Below are 17612 nucleotides of genomic sequence, written 5' to 3' on the forward strand. Positions count from 1 at the left end.
GCGAAAGTCCAATCTTTGCTTTAGCAATCAGGACTTCGCTCAAGCGAAGGTCACTAAAGCGAAGGTCGCTAAAACGGAAGGACTATCGCAAAAGCGAAGGATATAGAACTAAGACACCAGAAAATTAGCCAACACTTAAAACATTGAAAGGACCCTCGAGATTTGTTCGTAACCCCGTACACACAAACCATATATGTAATTTGACTATACTTAACCTTTTGAACTCAATGAAACCGTCGAAATACGAGTATAATGTCCTCTTGACCTGAAACTCGTGAAAATACAAGAAACTAGCATAACACCTAAAAAGGCCAAAACAAACTCAGGACCTCTGAAAATTCAATCAAGACCTCAGCTAGGCCTAAAATCATCCTCCGAATCTAACAGAACTCTCAAAATTCTGATCTGAGCACCCAAACCTTGAATGTTGACCAAAGTTAACCCAAAGGCTAAAATTTCACAAATTTCCAACTTATGACTTCAAATCCTCAAAAAGACTCAGAATCTAAAATCGACAACTCCCATAGACCAATTATCACATTTTGAGACTAAAGGAATTGACGAAATTCCATTCTGACACTCGAAACTCCAAAATCACGAAAAATCACTTTTTAACATCTATAGCCTTTCAAACTCAAAACTTATAAAAATTCATAACTTTTTACTCAAAGTTCGAACCCAACTTTCACAACTCAAACAAAAATAGCTCGGGGTCAATATCGAAAGGGCAAGTTTGTAATTTTATATAAATAACCAAAAATGATCAATTGGTTCATTACAAAACCAAACATATATTAACACCATTAACAAACATAGTTGCATCAGATATACAAATGAGAATCGCTAATATGATGTTATATATATATACACAAACATTTATAAACATACACAATTGATTGAAATATGCAAATAAGTAATGCATACAAATGCTGAAATTATACAAATAATAGTTGGAATGTATACTTGCTGATAATATATAAAACAAAAAAAGTAATTGTATATAGTTGTTTAAAATATACAAATAAGGTTTAAAAAGTTAAAAAAAACGCAATAAACATAGATACGCTAAATCCATAGAATCATACACAACATAATGTGAAAAATATTGATAGAAATACAAATCACAAAAAAATATATAAAATAAATTATACAAATACCTCATTTTCTTCACCATCATCTTGTTCCACTGACTCAGATTTAACATCTTTTTATAAGATGTGTAAGGACATGCATAAGTTGTTGCATCTTCATTGGGTCATTGCGGTGCTTGAATCTAATTTCTTGTTGATTAACTTTAGATTTAGCAAGAGATCCTGCAATTTCGTGGATCTCTTTAGTTAGACCCAAAGAAAAAGATGGAAAATCGTCCAAATTTTGGGCATGCATTTGTATACCTCGAATAATTCTCTTGGAAAGAGTTTATTCATCCATGATTTGTATGTATCTATGGAGGTAACTGAAAAACTTAAAGAAATCAATGAGATATACAAATACAAATTTTAAAAAATAAAGTTGAGACCAACAAAAGTTGCATGAAATTGTGGGAGCACAATTTGAGAGGGAGCCACAAAATGTTTAAATTTGAAATCTGATTGTGGTTGAGTGAATTAAGGAGATAAATCAGTAAAATAATTAGGATGTGAGAGAAAATGCTACTTTGTATCATGGAGCAAAACTGAAAGATATGACAATCTATGCGGGATATATAAATTTGAAAGTGGGTCCCTAACAACTCGGATGAAATATTAATGATGAATGGTAATTGTTTGAAATTGTAGCTATGATAAACAATTAAGTAATGTATGTTTACTTAATCGTGTAATTTACCTTATTTTATGTCCAATCAAACCCTCACATAAAATGAGGCCAATGGAGTATGAAGTACATTATTCGTCAATTAACCCTTTTGGTGCGAGTCCAAATTAATCATCCAATGAACTCTAGATATAGAGTTGTTATATAAAAATGTTCTTGATGTTAATCAAATAACTAAAAAAGATACTTCCATCATTTGTAAAATAAAATCGTCGGAAAGCCTATATCTTCACTATATTCTTGGGCTAACAACTAATTCTTATAAATTAGCCTCCTAAATGTCCAAAATGTCGTAAAGAATAGTGAGACTGTGTGTATTGCTCCACCAACTCCCTGCACATGATTCAATAAAAGTTTTGAGAAAAAAATCATCCACTTCACCACATTACTTGGTGATAATACTACTAATACTCTTGATATATATTTGATTATATAACATATATTAAGGTGATTCTTCTAATAAAATAGAGGCCTCTTCACTAACACTCGCTTCCGCTCGAAAGAAAAATGACTAATTTTCCATCTTATTCATAGGGAAAATAAACATTAAAATCATATCGTCTCAAATTATTTTATGATAAAAAACAATTACTTCTTAATTAATTATTTAAATTAGAACAATCATTAATATCATAATGATGTTTTTGTAGCTAAACAAAATGGAACACAAAATCAAATAGTTCATCATTTATTTTTTAAAAGAAAGAAGAAAAAAGGAATCTTGCATAAAGAAAAGAGGAAGGAAAGGGACACCAATATGAGAGTGTGATAAGTGGTATGAGTGTTTCATCTTTAATTAGAGATCTTGAATTTAAATTATGAATATAAATAAAATCATGTTGAGAACGTCATTCTCAAATGTGTTCAGATCTCAAGTTCGAATCCTGAATATGAAAAAAGTAATGTTCGGAACATCACTCTCAAATGAACTCAGCAATGCGCAATTCATATTTAATCAGTCTTTCAAGCTCACCGAGTGGGAAAAGAGGGAAAAAAAGGGGCATATGAGTCCAATGAATCACCGTCCAACATCGTGTCCCCACTGGACACTCCTTACGAAGAGCTGAGAGAGAGAAAAGAGAAAGAAGTTGCAAACAATACAAATGTGTAGTAGCTAAATTCTTCTGTATATATATATACAGCTAACGCCAACTTTGTTCTCTCTGACCCTTCTCTTCCATTTTCATAATCCCAAGACTCAAAAGAACTTCATTTAGGTAAACCCCATCTCTCTAATTTTGTATTATCATGTATGATCTTGAATTTTCAATTTGTATATGAGTGTAGCCTTGTTTTTTGGAAATTCTGGACCTTTGGGTGTTGTTATGAAGCTGATTCTTTGTTTAAAGTTGTGATCTTTTGTGTTATCATCTGATGGGTATTTTCTTTAGCAGTTGCCTTTAGTATCTCTATGATATTGATTTTTCAATTTGGGTAGTTTTTTTTTTTTTTTTTTTATATGAGTGCAACATTGTTTTTTTGGAAATTCTGGACCTTTGGGTGTTGTTATGAAGTTGATTATTTGTTTAAAGTTTTGATCTTTGTTGAAGAGGATTATCATCTGATGGGTGTTTGATTTAGCAGTTGTCTTTGCCTTTAGTATCTCTATGTTCTTGATTTTATTTGAATTGCAAAATTTTATAGTCGGTGGTGGTCTTTTTGTTTTTATGTTTTGAACCTTTCTTTTTGAAAATTCTGTATGGTTATGCCTCGTTATAAAATTGAGGATAGGGAAGGGAAAATGGAAGAAGGTGGATAATTGAATTTTCACGAACAACGTGAAAGTTAAGGTAGCTAACCAACTAAGCTACTGAGATTCCCCGAGGCCTTTTCTTTAATTTCGTTTTAGTTTATGTATATTCACTTCTTAATGTGCTTCCAAAATATGGTTTGATGGGTATTTTGTTTAGGGGTTGACTTTGCCTTTAGACTTGTAGGTTACTCCTGTTTTTTAATTGAATTGTGAATGTGTAATGAATCACCTTATAAGCAGGCTTTAGATCAGAGGTGGATTCAGGACTTAAATTTTACGGGTTCAAGCTTAAAGGGTTTTAGCATTGGACCTATTATATTTTTAAAGTTATGGGTTCATATCTTGAATTTTAGTAAATTTATGCTCCGCGTTGAAAGTATATCTGCAAGGTTTAGAATTTAATTTCCATTAGTGTTAGGCTGTTTGGTTGGAACTGAAAGATGGGTTGGTCTTGGTATGCAAAAGATGGTCCTTGGTAAATCAAGAGGGAGTTGGGGGGGGGGGGGGGGGATTACGAATAAAAAGGTGAATACAAATTTAATCATGTAGCTATCATGGTTTTGTCTTTTTACCTCTTTGTCAATTGTTGTGTAAGCATTGAGAATTTTTTTTAACTTTTACTTGGTGTGTTGAATTAAATGTTGCGATGTTGCTTTGCTCATTTTGATTGTTTATCAAAATCCAAGAGGTAATATACCTGGCACAACTCGTCAGTAATTGCTTTGCCCAGTTTTTACTAATGTACTTGTCATGTATGCTGAAATGTCGGATTGCTATCTTTTAAAAGCTTTGAATGTTTGATCAAGATTACCATTTCAAAAAAGTGTGATGTTATATTGAAGACACTGTTGTAAGTGGCATGAGCTGGTAACTAATTGTGGAAGCTATCAATATTAGGATTCCTATTCGTATTTTGCACGAGGAAATGGGATCGGAGGGGCCAAAATCTGTGACCATTCATGTCACGGGGTTCAAGAAATTTCACGGTGTAGCTCAGAATCCTACGGAGACAGCAGTTAGCAACTTGAAATATTATGTTGAAATGAAAGGATTACCTGCTGGTGTGACCTTGGGCAGCTGTACTGTTCTTGAAACAGCTGGAGAGGGTGGACTTCCGGCATTGTTGAAGGTTATAGAGGAGTCCTCTGCTGGAAACAGTTCAAATAATGGACAAGTCATATGGGTTAGTTCTGCCAAGACAAATCTTCTCCTTTAACTAATTTGTGTGGATTCATGTTTGCTCTTTAAACTGTCTTGTGCAGAAAATTGCCAGAAGAATACGCGAATTATGCACATTTATGTAACATGAATAGCTGGATGTGTGGTTCTTTTTTTTTCTGATTGTTTCTTTTTTATCAACTGCCTCTGAATTTTTGATACTTTGATGGGTAAATGTATTGTAGTGAGCTAATGATCATATTCCTATAGTCCAACAGAGACAGAAACAGACCAACTGATTTCTTCCCATGTGTTACCTGGTACCTATTGCTGGTGGGAGGTCGTAGGTATTCCGTGGAATTAGTCAAGGTGTGCGCAAGCTGGCCGGACACCATGGTTATAAAGATCATACTCCTATAGTGCCAGATTGAGAGCATTTTGTCCCGTCCTGGTTGCAGCCCAGAGTATTCTGCAGCTTGTCTAATATCAAACTCCACATATGCCAATATAAAATGAATAGAGTACTATGATAGGGGACAAGCCTACAGGGAGAAAAGACATAATGAACTCAATAATCATCCGCATTAATTTTTTTGAGAGACTGATATGAGTTGGTAATCAGCTGCAAAACCATTTCATAGGGGAAGTTGATTGGAGGAGTGTCCATTTTCTTTCGTTGACCCTTATGGATGAACTTGACTACAAAAACACATGCATCAGACCGTTCAAACTATGTCTTAACTTGTGGCTATCAAGTTTGGAGGTTGTAGATTGGATAAATGAAAGATAAGCTATCTATCCTTGTGAAAGACCAAATTTCAAGGACTAACGTATTTGGATAGTATTAGGCGATACTAAAACCCAATATTTAGTCTCCCAATTTGGGAGTCCCAAAGGGTAACTAGTTAGGTCCATTACCATCTCATACATAAAAGTAAAAACACACAAACTGATGCCAATTTGTGGCCACGAGACTAGCAATTGAGTATTTGGATTGAGAGTGCATGACTGAAGAAAAGAGAAGGCCAAAACATGACCAGCGTTACTGCCTAACTCTGTAGCTAATTGCTTTTTTCTCAATAGTTAGCTACCAATATATGTGGGATATCAGGATAAATAACCATTATTCGTAATTCTAACATGCCAACTTAAAACCAAAGAAATTGGCGGTACATATCAGGTCTTTAGTATGCAAACAACAGGAGAAGACACTCTTTGTGTCAGTGTTTGTGAAGACACTTGATTAGATTTCTCTTTGGAAATTCTAGTGATATAGCTACTTACATAGATAAATATTAAAAGGTTTTGAGGTCAATGATTATAGAGAGAAAATGTGAACTTGGAGTCTAGAACACAGTTTATCATGTGACGTGACTACTTAAGTCTTGTTTGGCGGCCTTGCATTCTGTGGCTGCTCCTATCCTCCACTCACTCACACACACACACTTGGAGAAAAATAAAATGTGCTGCTGATATAGAAGTCCTGTGTAATCTGTTCAGCTTCACCTTGGGGTAAATAGTGGAGCAACAAAGTTTGCAATTGAGAGGCTGGCAGTAAATGAAGCCACATTTCGTTGTGCAGATGAGCTTGGTTGGCAACCTCAGGTAAGGTGTTTCATCTCTTAACCGAGATGAGCTAACCCGATATTTCGTTATGCTAATATTCTTATTGATTTTCCACAGCGAGTGCCTATTGTTCCAGAAGATGGAGGAATATATCAAATAAGAAAGGTCTCTTCTATTCTTCATATGATACTGAATCTGCTTATGTATTTTTTATTTTTTTTTATCCCTCCCTAGGAGCTCCCACCCCTTTTACTCCCTTGGTGACTCAAACTCACAACCTTCGGGTTGGAAGTGAGGGGTGCTTACCATCCGAGCAACTCCCTCTTGTCAATCTGCTTATGTATATTAGATGAAGAAGTACAGTGCTTTTTTATCCGATAGTGGTTCATGTTCTTTGCCTGTATTCCTCTGTTTTCCATGTGTCCTAATCTATTTTTTTACCTGGTTGTTGAAGACATCTTGCCCTACCGAGTCAATCCTGGAGTTCTTAAAGAAGAAAGGGTTTGATGTGACAATGTCGGACGATGCAGGTCGTTTTGTGTGCAATTATGTGTACTACCATTCTCTCCGATTCGCAGAGGAAAAAGGTCACAAGTGTCTGTTTGTCCATGTTCCTACCTTCAATAGAGTGAGTCAAGAGAAACAAATGGAATTTGTTGCTGCTCTGCTGGAGGCTATTGCATCAACTTGTTGAATATAAGTACAGTTGGCTTCAAATGGAATTCATAGTTTCAAAACTTTCTGTTGTTTAATTATGTAATTCTGATTTACTTGTAAATAGATTCCCCATGTGCAATGAACATCAATTGTTCATGTTTCCTTTGAAACTGTTGGGTTTGTGATATAAACTCTGTTGATTTATAATTGAAGTGTCTTTTAAGCAAAATTGATTGCAATTCAGTAGGCATTTGGTCATAGATATTTTTTACTTCATTTGAAACTTTTGAAATTTTGAGTTTTACTTGGTTATAGGGATGGCAATGGGGCAGGTGCAGGGCGGGTTGAAATAAAATTTTCTAACATAATGCGGGATGGGTTGTGGGCTTATGCAGGTTTTAAACTTAAAGCTCTTGTTATTCTCATAAAATTATATGAAGCTTTCCCTAAGATTATATGATATGGAGAACATGTATTACACTACAAGTTAGTAACAGTTAGTTGGAACCTGGGAATATAGTGCTTGTATGCTATGTATGTGAATATTCAATTAGGACTTCAAATGGTGATGAAGCATTTTTTTTTATTTCTAAACCTAAACCTAAAAATAAAAATATTATAGGTATAAACAATTCTCAACTGAGTTAAGTTTGCTACCAATACCTATCAGCTTCTGGGAATACAATTACGAACTAGTATATGGTCATATACATAATCTTTGCTCTTAAGATGACTGGGCATTGAAATATGCATATACTAAATTCTTAAATTAACGAATAGGTAAATAGCAAAGTAAATAAAAAGTACTTGTGCGGGGGTGGGGCTGCGACAAAAGAAGAGCTAAGTCCTTCAACTTGTGCGTAAGTACTACTGTTGTACCTTTTGCTCCTAATTCTCAGCTCACCTTGCAGAATCAAATAATCATACTCTATCAGGATCTCTCATAAACACGGAGAGAAAATGTAAACAGGAAGTCCAACGAAATGAAAAGGGGACTGCAAGACTTTAACAATTAACAAATATGAAAACTAGTCATTGTTTACAAATTTATGGCAATATACCTAATCAAACAGCAATTACATATATTCGACCATTGTATTACACAGCCATTACAAAAAGCCCTAAGGAAACACAAAATGCTTTCAACATGATATTCATAATCACACTGACATGAGAAGAAAAAACAACTAGATAAAACTCCGCCTGCATCCAGATCAACCCACAATAACAAATCTGCATCACTTTAAGCCTGTAAAAAGAGGTGTTGAGAAAATTAGAGGCCCAAAAATTAACGACAGCACATATTCCAACAGCTTTTGATAAATTATGGCATAACTACCTTGTTAGCAATGTTGTTAGAAAGCCAATCAAGTCCCTCGTAAAGCCCCTCTCCAGAAGTTGCACAAGTGCTCTGGATGTACCTGATACAGAAAAGACCCAATTTAGAAACTCCTCAAAAGCAGTGAGATCTTCAAAAATATAAGCAAATCATTCACAAGCACTAGCAAAGTGCTTACCAGTGACGCTGCCTGAGGGAGTGCAGTCCAAGCTTATCAGTTATTTCGGCAGCATTCATTGCATTAGGAAGATCTTGTTTGTTAGCAAAAACTAGAAGCACAGCATCCCGAAGTTCATCCTGGGACAGACAATAATAAATAAGTCCAGAGTCGCTCAAGAAAGTTTAACTGAAAGATCCATCCCCATGTATATCTTGCACTTGCCATCTAATAAATAATGAGAAGTGGCTGTGGCTACAAAATCAGAACATAGAGAATAATGGCACATATGATCTGTAAGTAGCAAAGTTGGTGGGTTTCTCATAGATTGCTACCTTCCGTACTGCCCCTGGCCTACTTTGTCTGTGTTCTTATACAAAGAATAAAAAGGTCCGGAACATGCAATTTAGTGATGCAAGTACAGTGAAAAAATTCAACTATTCTGACATTTGCTTAAATCACAAGTTGAAGAAAACCTTCTCTCTTCAGTCTTCCCACACCCATTCTTCCGAATAACCTCTAGATATATTACCAACTTATTAATGGTGAATCTGAAATACTAGAAGGAAACAAGTTGATGAATCAGTTCAACTTATACTAGGCCATTATTTGTTAAACAAAAAAATGATATTCAGGGAGAATTTTGCCAAAGAAAATCTAGGTACATCTACAATCGATCATCTCTACTCGAACTCAAAATAAGCACATAAATTCAAGCTATACAGCTAAAATGTTTTAGATGCCACATATTTACTTTCGGGAAACAATAATAGCCCTGCACAAAGTGTGGAGAAAGATCATTACCTCGTTCAACATCCTATGCAATTCATCTCTTGCTTCTACAACACGGTCTCTATCATTGCTATCAACCACAAAAATGAGACCCTGAGTGTTCTGGAAGTAGTGCCTCCACAATGGACGGATCTGCCAAAAGTGAATAAATGAAGTTAGAAGTTGGAACTATCAGATAATTGTTCAGAAGCTTCACTCCATGCAGAGTGGTCAGCCTTATTTTCAGCTTATAGTATATACAAGGGCCAGACCGATGCAGAACATACAGCCATAGGGGGAAAATGATTATACCTTGTCCTGACCCCCGACATCCCAAACAGTGAAGCTGATGTTCTTGTACTCAACAGTCTCCACATTGAAACCTGAAAATTGTCGATTATTAATAATAGCTCATTGAAGCAGTAAGGTATTATGGACATATGAGCGTACATTTTCCAAAAGCTGACAAGAATCTCTTGGAACAAGTAATCTTTTCAATAGTCACCAAGAAAATACAGTGATACAACAAATGCAATAGCTAATAATTAGTATCATATAAATTACCATACAAAACATTAGAAATCTGCATGACAAACAGTCACTGATAAACGTTGAGAAGTTTAAGACCACCACTTTGCTAAGACTACTCACCAAAAAGAACCAAAGCAGAGAGAGGCAGACAGTAGGAGGGATAGGATATAACCAACTAAACATTTGCAGCAACCGACACTAGGAAGAACGATTTATAAAACTGCCTACCACCATTCAGATTCTTTATTTCTCAAAATAACAAGTAGGTTAATCTTTTGAGTGATGAATTGCACATAGTGCCAAGACAGGGCAGTTCAAGTGGAAAGCTTGCTCCACCTCCAGCGGCAGTTAGGGGGTTCGAGTCATCACAAGAAAGTGGGGACAGGCCACTAATGACTCCTAGGGAGAGGGATCGAGGGTGGGTAGATGTGGTTTACCAATAAAAAAAGAAACTGCACAACATAAGTCAACCCTCACGATAAGGTCTGGCACTAATACATATCATGCAACATACCAAACATACACAACCAGAGACCAAGTCAAAATAATAAAGTATAAATGCTATGCCTAACCAGTGCATATGGGGAGGGAACAGGCAAAAGGCATGTTTCATGCCTTACAACCAAATTGTAAATGCAGAGATCATTACGGCAAGAACTTTGCTGCTGTATGCAGCGATCTACATACCAATGGTAGGAATAGTAGTCACGATCTCTCCCAGCTTCAACTTGTACAATATGGTGGTCTTACCAGCTGCATCAAGACCAACCATTAGAATGCGCATTTCCTTCTTGGCGAAAAGCCGACTGAAGAGCTTGGTGAATGTGAGCCCCATTATGCTTCCTTGATGATGATCCCTACACCAAAAAATTCCACAATTAAATCATACAGCTGAAATCCATAATTGCCTTCAAAATTCAGATCCATATGCTGATTCATACCAAGTTGCAGCTATTCTAACATGGATCTGAATGACAAAGCAAAACGATCACATTGATGAGCTAAATCAACTTTTGAATAGCTAAAATTCAAAATTTTCATGATACAAACCACTATACATTACAATTTTCACAGAGATCGAAGCAGTACAATGTCTCTCAGCTAAAGGAACACAAATTAACACCAAAAATGAAACAAGGATAACATATCTGCAGCTACCAACCGCTTAATCTGATAGATAACCTCAAATCAAATGTAGCAAAAACATCTCTACAAAATTGTATTTCAACATGACATTGAACACATTCTGGCATAAAATCAACTGGAGACATTCACAAATCCACACAAAACAATTTTCAATATACGGAAGCAGTACAACAACTCATTCTTCAGATCATAGCATAAAAACACAAATTTCCACAAAAAAAACGCATCAGCCGCTACAAATCCATAAATCTGATAAGGAAAACCACAAATCACACAAATACCAGCCGCGCACCGTAAATGCAGCTAAAATTCCTCCATGGAAGCTGAATTTCAACATTAATCAAACACAAACACATCGTAGCCTAAAATCAACCTCAAATCCATACAAAAAACGATTTCAATAGCGAAAATTCTCGAAAATGTTACTATAGATGCATGAAATTGAAGAAAAAAATGAATGAAAATATGAAGATTTACCTGAAAAGAGCTTTTTGAAGGAGGGATCTATTGAGAGAGAAACCTGAGATTAACGCTGAAATATGTAAAGAGCGTAAAATTGATGCAATAAATAAAGGAAATGAGATCTTTTTAATGTTACCAAAATGGCATTACGGGTTTCATGAAATTACGAGAATGCCACTCGATTCCAATGGTGGGTGCGTTTTCCTTTTCCACCGTGAGTTCTGTTTCATGTACGTTGGCCAATGCAATCAGATACTGCCACGTATATTTCTTTAATTTCTGGTAAATTAGGGGGATTATTAATTTAATTAATTACGTTTTTATGTTTAGTGTTGATTTTCTCTAGTAAAATAAAAATAGTATATGTTTTACAATTGCTTTTTAGGTTATTAGTTTATAGTTGGTATAGATACTTACCTGTAATTAATTTTAAAATGACTTTGGTATATAAATATTACTTATAACAATCTAAACTCTTGATTATCAACATATTAATACGATACGTAGACGGTAGACTATTACTTTATTTGTGTAGTTCGTTTACTTTGTAATTTACTAAATTGAAGGTGAATTTTTTTCCGGCTAATGATTAAAGTAATTAGGGTTGTGGTGAGGTGAGTACTCGTTCATCCTTAATTAAGATGTGTCGGGTTTGAGTTCCCTTATAGAGTTGTCTTTGTTAAGGACCATTTTATTCCAATGTGAGACTTTCTGGCGCGAATCCAGATTTAGTTGGGATCTAATTTGGGCATCGAACACCGAATGAGAAACTAAAAAATTAATAATTAGTATATACTTATGTTTTAAACAAAGAAACCAATGTTATTAAGCAAATGGAAACTAGGAAAGGAAAATGTCAATGAAGCCTTAATCAGCTTCCTTTGCTATAAAGGTTTTGAATCAATCAACATCATGTGTAATTGTTTATGTACAAAAATATGATTAAAATAAAACACAATAAAATAAAGAAGCACCTCACCTTAAGAAAGGAAAAAAAAAACTATACAAACAGGCGAGAATTGCATGTGGTGGGATGAATATGATCTCTCAACAGAAACGGAAGTTACGTTCCTAAAATTTTAGGTAGGGAACTAGAGCTTCCCTTTAAATGGATCATACACGACATGAATCTGGATTAATTGGGTCAGTGGCCTCATTGACAAGTGGTACAACTTTTATTCTCAAATCCGAAGCTTCTATTGAGAAGTACAAACTTTTCACCTCTTCATGTTGAATTACAGTTGGACCAAAAAGAAAAGTCAAATAACAACAACATTATTACAGTTACAACATTCTCTAGGTACAATATTTTGATACGACAATTACGCCTTACTCCTGAGCAAGTTGAGGTTGACTATATGAATCAGTCGCTCCACTCGACCCATTTAAGGAAATTTTATTATTATGATATAATTGAATGCACTAACAGATTACAAACAACAACAACAATAATGGAACTCAAGGTAGCCTGGGAAACTTAGAGAAATCTGGTCGTCTACGTTCGTTGTATGCATTTTTGCCTTCATTGCCTTCTTCAGTTCCATAAAATAGAAGAGTAGCATCTCCCCCCAGACCCTGACATAATTTTAAAGAAAGAAAATGTTTGTATCATAACTATTTGCCATTTCGCGACATATATTTGGATACTCAAGAGTATACTTAGCTCAGACTCGATCCCCTCGTGTAGGAGTTTGGGTACTGAGCTTGCTCTAATATGAGAACATTTTGGAATATAATAGGAAAGTGAAATGTACCTGAAGTCCAGCATGTCCATCATCAACTGCATTGAGAGCTGATTTTAGCACTCGTATCGCTGTAGGACTATTTCTTAAGATCTCTCTGCACCACTTTATTGTTTCTGCCTCCAACTTATCTAACTAAAAAAAGAAACAACACATAACATTAGAAAACTCTTAAGTCATTTCATATAACAGACGGATTAAAACCTTTCTCTAAGGTTAAGGCGGCCGGCATATTTGTTGCAAGAGTAAACTTTTGAGCTAACTAATGAGCATTCTTGTAAACCAGAAAGTATATGAAATTGGAATGCTAATTTTTGTTAATTTTTCTCTTGATCCCATATGGTTCTTACACGAACGTTAGCTCTTATGGTTAAGGAAGTAGAGTTAGTCGATATACTCACTGGAACAACAGTATTCACAAGTCCCATTTTCTCTGCTTCAGAAGCTGTGTAGAACCTTGTTAAAAACCACATTTCACGAGCTTTCTTCGGTCCAACCTGTTCAGACAGCAGAAGATTAAACCAATATATTCGGAGATTATAGTACTTAGTTATAAATCAGATGTACTTTGCTTGTTTTTACACCAATATTTGATCAAGAAGTTCAATTAACATGAAAAGAGAACTACAAATGAGTTATCCGTAAATTGTATCTTAACAAAAAGAACCAAGACAAGACGCTCACCAAACGTGACATAATTGAACTTCCATAACCAGCATCGAAACTTCCTACCTGCAATATGCAAAAAAAGAATCAGATTTCATGATTCTGTATGGCATCAAATTTAACTTTTACTTAGATTCTTTGTCCAGACACAATGGAACAAGAATAATAGTATAGTCAAGAAGGCTATAGAATAAGAACAATAATAGACTTGGTAAATAAGGTGAGGTATTCGATCAGCATAGAACATAGCTTTATTCCAAACAGTACTTAAAGACATGCTCTACAGGTACTTGAATATATGCTCATTTACTAATTTACTAATAAAATGTGTTTTCGAGTACACATGTAAAAAGAGCACCTTTGGGCCAGTCTGACCAAATATAGCATTGTCTGCTGCAATCGTTAGATCGCAAACCATATGCAAAATGTGTCCTCCACCAACAGCATAACCTGCAACCTTAGTTGCAACAAAAGGAAAAGAGTTATTTCAGATAATTGAATTACGTGATATACAGGGACGCCTACTTAAAGTACTTAACAAAAGAAAGAACAGAGAGCCTTACCATTGCAATTACTGGTTTTGGTAGACGACGAATTTGCACCTATGAGAAAAGAAGAAGAATAAGGTAAAGTTAAATGGTACACCAAACTATTGCTAAGAACTAGACATATCAAAAAGTTATATCAGTTTCAAGGAACTACCTATCTTAAGGCAAAAAGTCGTCTACAATGACTTCAAAGAACATGACAGATTACTCTACGTACCTGTAAATCTAAAACATTAAGGCGACCAAAACTTTCAAAATCAGCATAACCATCCTTACTTCTCAATGCCTGATCACCACCACTACAAAACGCCTTTGTACCCTGCATCAAGTCATACTTGAGAACAATGCACGTAGTACAACCAAATGATACAATCTACTGAAGTTAACTCACTATACAAAGATATCTAGAAACCATCACCACAAGGACTCAGTTCTAATCTACAACAAATTCCATTAACTACATTTATACTCCTATGACATCTCATGTTTTTTTAGAGATACTCTTCAATGGAACAGAACCACTACGAGCTCAACTACAAGCTGGTTCGGTGTAAATACAAAAGGAAAGGTGTGCATTAAAATTCAGTCATTCAATTCCTTCATCAAGTATTAAGACATGGTGGCTTGAAGTGAATATTTGCTAGTAAGAGAAATTTATAACATGGCCTAAAGTTCACTTCACCTACATCGAATTCCATAACTTCTTCACTTTGTACATGATATGATATGATATTTCTGTAGGAAACTTACCTTTCCTGTGAGAATGATGACTCCCACTGAACCATCATCCCTGGCATCATTAAATGCGCGAATAAGCTCCTTGATGGTGTGAGGTCGGAAAGCATTTCTTCTATCCGGTCTATTGATGGTTATCTGCAAGAGGAAAGAAAACAATATGACTTAAACTAAAGCTCCAGATTTCCAGCTTCTGAGTTTCTTACATTATTAATTCAGGTCACCTGTAAGTACTAACAGCAACAAAGAAGCTTCAAACCGTGTTACTAGTAGCTGCTAAGTGAGAACCCAAGGTTGCTGATAATGATTGAGAAAAGCGCCCATATTAATCATATATGATTTTTCCTTCTTTATCCGTGGCATTAGTCATCAGAATGTATTTTTGAGGGGTCATCTAATGCAATATGCTTTTCACAATATAGCAGAGAAATACAATATCATCTACCATTTAGCACTTTGTTATCCATTATCATGTTACAAATGTAAACACTCATCCTTGAAGTCTTTGTTATAGGCAAACTGAGAATCATCACATAAACTCCATGGAGCTCAAGACATGGTTTTCACTAGTCTAAACTCAAGCTTTGAGTAAAGACCAGGCATCTAAAAAGTAATACTTCTTTGTTCCAACATTTATGTTTTAGTTCGTTCAAAAAAGAATGACAACTTTCTAAATTTAGAAACAATTTAACTTAAACTTCCTCTTTTACCATTAATGAGAAAGTTAAATAGCCACTCAATTATTATGGTGTTAAGACAACAAGTTTCCAAAAGGCTTCATTTCTTTCTCAAAGTCTCTTCCTATTCAAACAAGGTCACAATAATTGGAACGATGAAGCACTCAATTTCAGCTAAATAGCTTCAGTTTACTAACTTTCTCACCTTAAATGAACTAAAAATATCTCATTTTCACATTCTTGAAGCACACTATTCTATTTCCTTTATGGTCTATGGACCATTGCAAAGGGTGTTCACAAATCAAGCATAATACATAAACATACATTCAAACTTAACCTCAGCTCACAAGTAAGTACCTCCAACTTTGAGAGTGCACATCTAGACACCTCTCAACCGACAACTAAACATTCCAACTCGTGGACATATGTTGCCACTGAGGTGACGCATAAATTTTGGAGATGTCTAGATTATTGTTTTGTAAGTTAGAGTATTCAACTAATATAATAGAGACGAGTTGAGGCGTATAGATGTGCATACAGGTTTATTTGTCAACTGAGTCCAAGTTTGAGTGACTCTTATTATGCCATCAATAAACATCACTGCCTCTAGCCCAATTTATATGACTCGCTTTTTTTAGACTGTTCAAAAAAGAATAACACATTTCTATATTTAATAACAATTTAATTTTAAAATATTTATTTTATCATAATGAAATAATTTATAGTCACACAAACATGTATCACTTATTTTAGATCATAAATTTCAAAAGTCCAATTTCTTTAACCTGTATTCAGTCAAACTACATCACATAAATTAGAACACAGATAATACTACGTTTGAAAAAAAAATTAAGAATTCCACATAAGAGGGTAAAGATTGTAAGAACAAAACCTTAGCAATGGGTTCACCAACAGCTTTCTCATAAATAATATCAGTAAACTCTTTGCCATATTCATCATCAGAAGGAATAAGTCTCCAAACAGGTTCATGATTTGGGACTTCACCATGAATTTTATGGTAATTATCATTCATAGAAGAGGAGCTACAATTGGAAGACCCAATTGAAGAACCAACATTTTGAGCTAAAGGAATTGGCAATAAATGATTAGCAACTGATGCCACTCTCCTCCTCATAGTGTTGAGGTCCTTCTCTGACATTCTTGGTAATTAATGAAAAAATGTTGTTATTTTTCGAAGTGAGAAATTTTGTGTTGTGTTATGGAGTGACAATAATATATGACATTTTGATGTGTGTGTTTTTGATTTTATTGGGATAAGATGAGATAAGATGGATGCTATATTATTGGGTTTTGGCATTGGAAGTTTAGGGAGCTAAAAAGATGCTAGAAATCCTGTGTATTTATTTTACTTGCCTATGCCTATTGGAGTTTGGCAATACTTTAAGCTAAGATAGATTAACATTGTTGGTTCGAGTTTTGGATATGAAATTATTTTTGATAGGGAGTATTTCTCCGAATGAGGGTTCAAACGGTGCAAATTCAAAATAATCGAATTCTAATGTGGATATCAGACACTGGATGACATCCAAAACAAAATAAAATGGTGTTATTGTATATAAGTAATTTAAGAACTCATTTGACCATAAATATCATTAACTTTATTTGAAATATTATTTTACTTTATTTGAAAAATAGTGTTTGATGGTGAAAATTCCAAAAACAACTTTGAGAACAGACAAACCCTTGTTTTCACTTTTACTTTTTATTTTTTAGTGTTTAAAAAAATCCAATTTTTATTTTTATTTTCATAAAATAGCCTTAGTTAAAATTATTTTTCATGTTTAAATAATATTTTATATTTTTTTAAAATACGTTTAAATTTTAAATATTAACTGCAAAATTATTGTCAAAGACAACTAGACTCCAAC

The 17612-nt window shown here is 34.7% G+C and overlaps 4 protein-coding genes across 6 annotated transcripts in view; 2 read left to right on the plus strand and 2 right to left on the minus strand.

Annotated features, from left to right (window-relative positions):
• LOC125815695 (protein NSP-INTERACTING KINASE 3-like) overlaps positions 1 to 17612 on the plus strand; it is a 451704-nt gene that overhangs the window by 195906 nt on the left and 238186 nt on the right. The window lies entirely within an intron of this gene.
• LOC125815880 (uncharacterized) lies at positions 2896 to 7096 on the plus strand. The gene is made up of 5 exons (XM_049495449.1): positions 2896 to 3032; positions 4466 to 4751; positions 6227 to 6331; positions 6410 to 6457; positions 6747 to 7096. Exons 2-5 carry the CDS (start codon positions 4494 to 4496, stop codon positions 6984 to 6986), a joined length of 651 nt encoding a protein of 216 aa, XP_049351406.1. The 5' UTR covers positions 2896 to 3032; positions 4466 to 4493; the 3' UTR covers positions 6987 to 7096.
• Positions 7998 to 11528, minus strand: LOC125815898 (ADP-ribosylation factor 2). 3 transcript variants are annotated; one of them, XM_049495488.1, is made up of 7 exons: positions 11371 to 11528; positions 10435 to 10604; positions 9529 to 9599; positions 9250 to 9369; positions 8467 to 8585; positions 8289 to 8370; positions 7998 to 8198 (listed from the first exon to the last, which is right to left on the minus strand). In XM_049495488.1, exons 2-7 carry the CDS (start codon positions 10580 to 10582, stop codon positions 8193 to 8195), a joined length of 546 nt encoding a protein of 181 aa, XP_049351445.1. In that variant the 5' UTR covers positions 10583 to 10604; positions 11371 to 11528; the 3' UTR covers positions 7998 to 8192. The 3 variants fall into 3 exon arrangements, with proteins under 3 accessions (XP_049351445.1, XP_049351437.1, XP_049351430.1); XM_049495480.1 differs by lacking the exon at positions 7998 to 8198 and adding an exon at positions 10689 to 10714 and having other exon boundaries at positions 8274 to 8370; positions 11371 to 11435; XM_049495473.1 differs by lacking the exon at positions 7998 to 8198 and having other exon boundaries at positions 8274 to 8370.
• Positions 12510 to 17058, minus strand: LOC125815815 (1,4-dihydroxy-2-naphthoyl-CoA synthase, peroxisomal). The gene is made up of 9 exons (XM_049495374.1): positions 16616 to 17058; positions 15062 to 15184; positions 14529 to 14630; positions 14327 to 14365; positions 14122 to 14220; positions 13782 to 13829; positions 13499 to 13594; positions 13110 to 13232; positions 12510 to 12930 (listed from the first exon to the last, which is right to left on the minus strand). The coding sequence occupies exons 1-9, from the start codon at positions 16880 to 16882 to the stop codon at positions 12814 to 12816; spliced, it is 1014 nt and encodes a 337-aa protein (XP_049351331.1). The 5' UTR covers positions 16883 to 17058; the 3' UTR covers positions 12510 to 12813.

The sequence above is a fragment of the Solanum verrucosum genome, unplaced genomic scaffold (assembly GCF_900185275.1).
Source record: "Solanum verrucosum unplaced genomic scaffold, falcon-dt-bn FXZP01000085.1, whole genome shotgun sequence".
Lineage (NCBI taxonomy): Eukaryota > Viridiplantae > Streptophyta > Magnoliopsida > Solanales > Solanaceae > Solanum > Solanum verrucosum.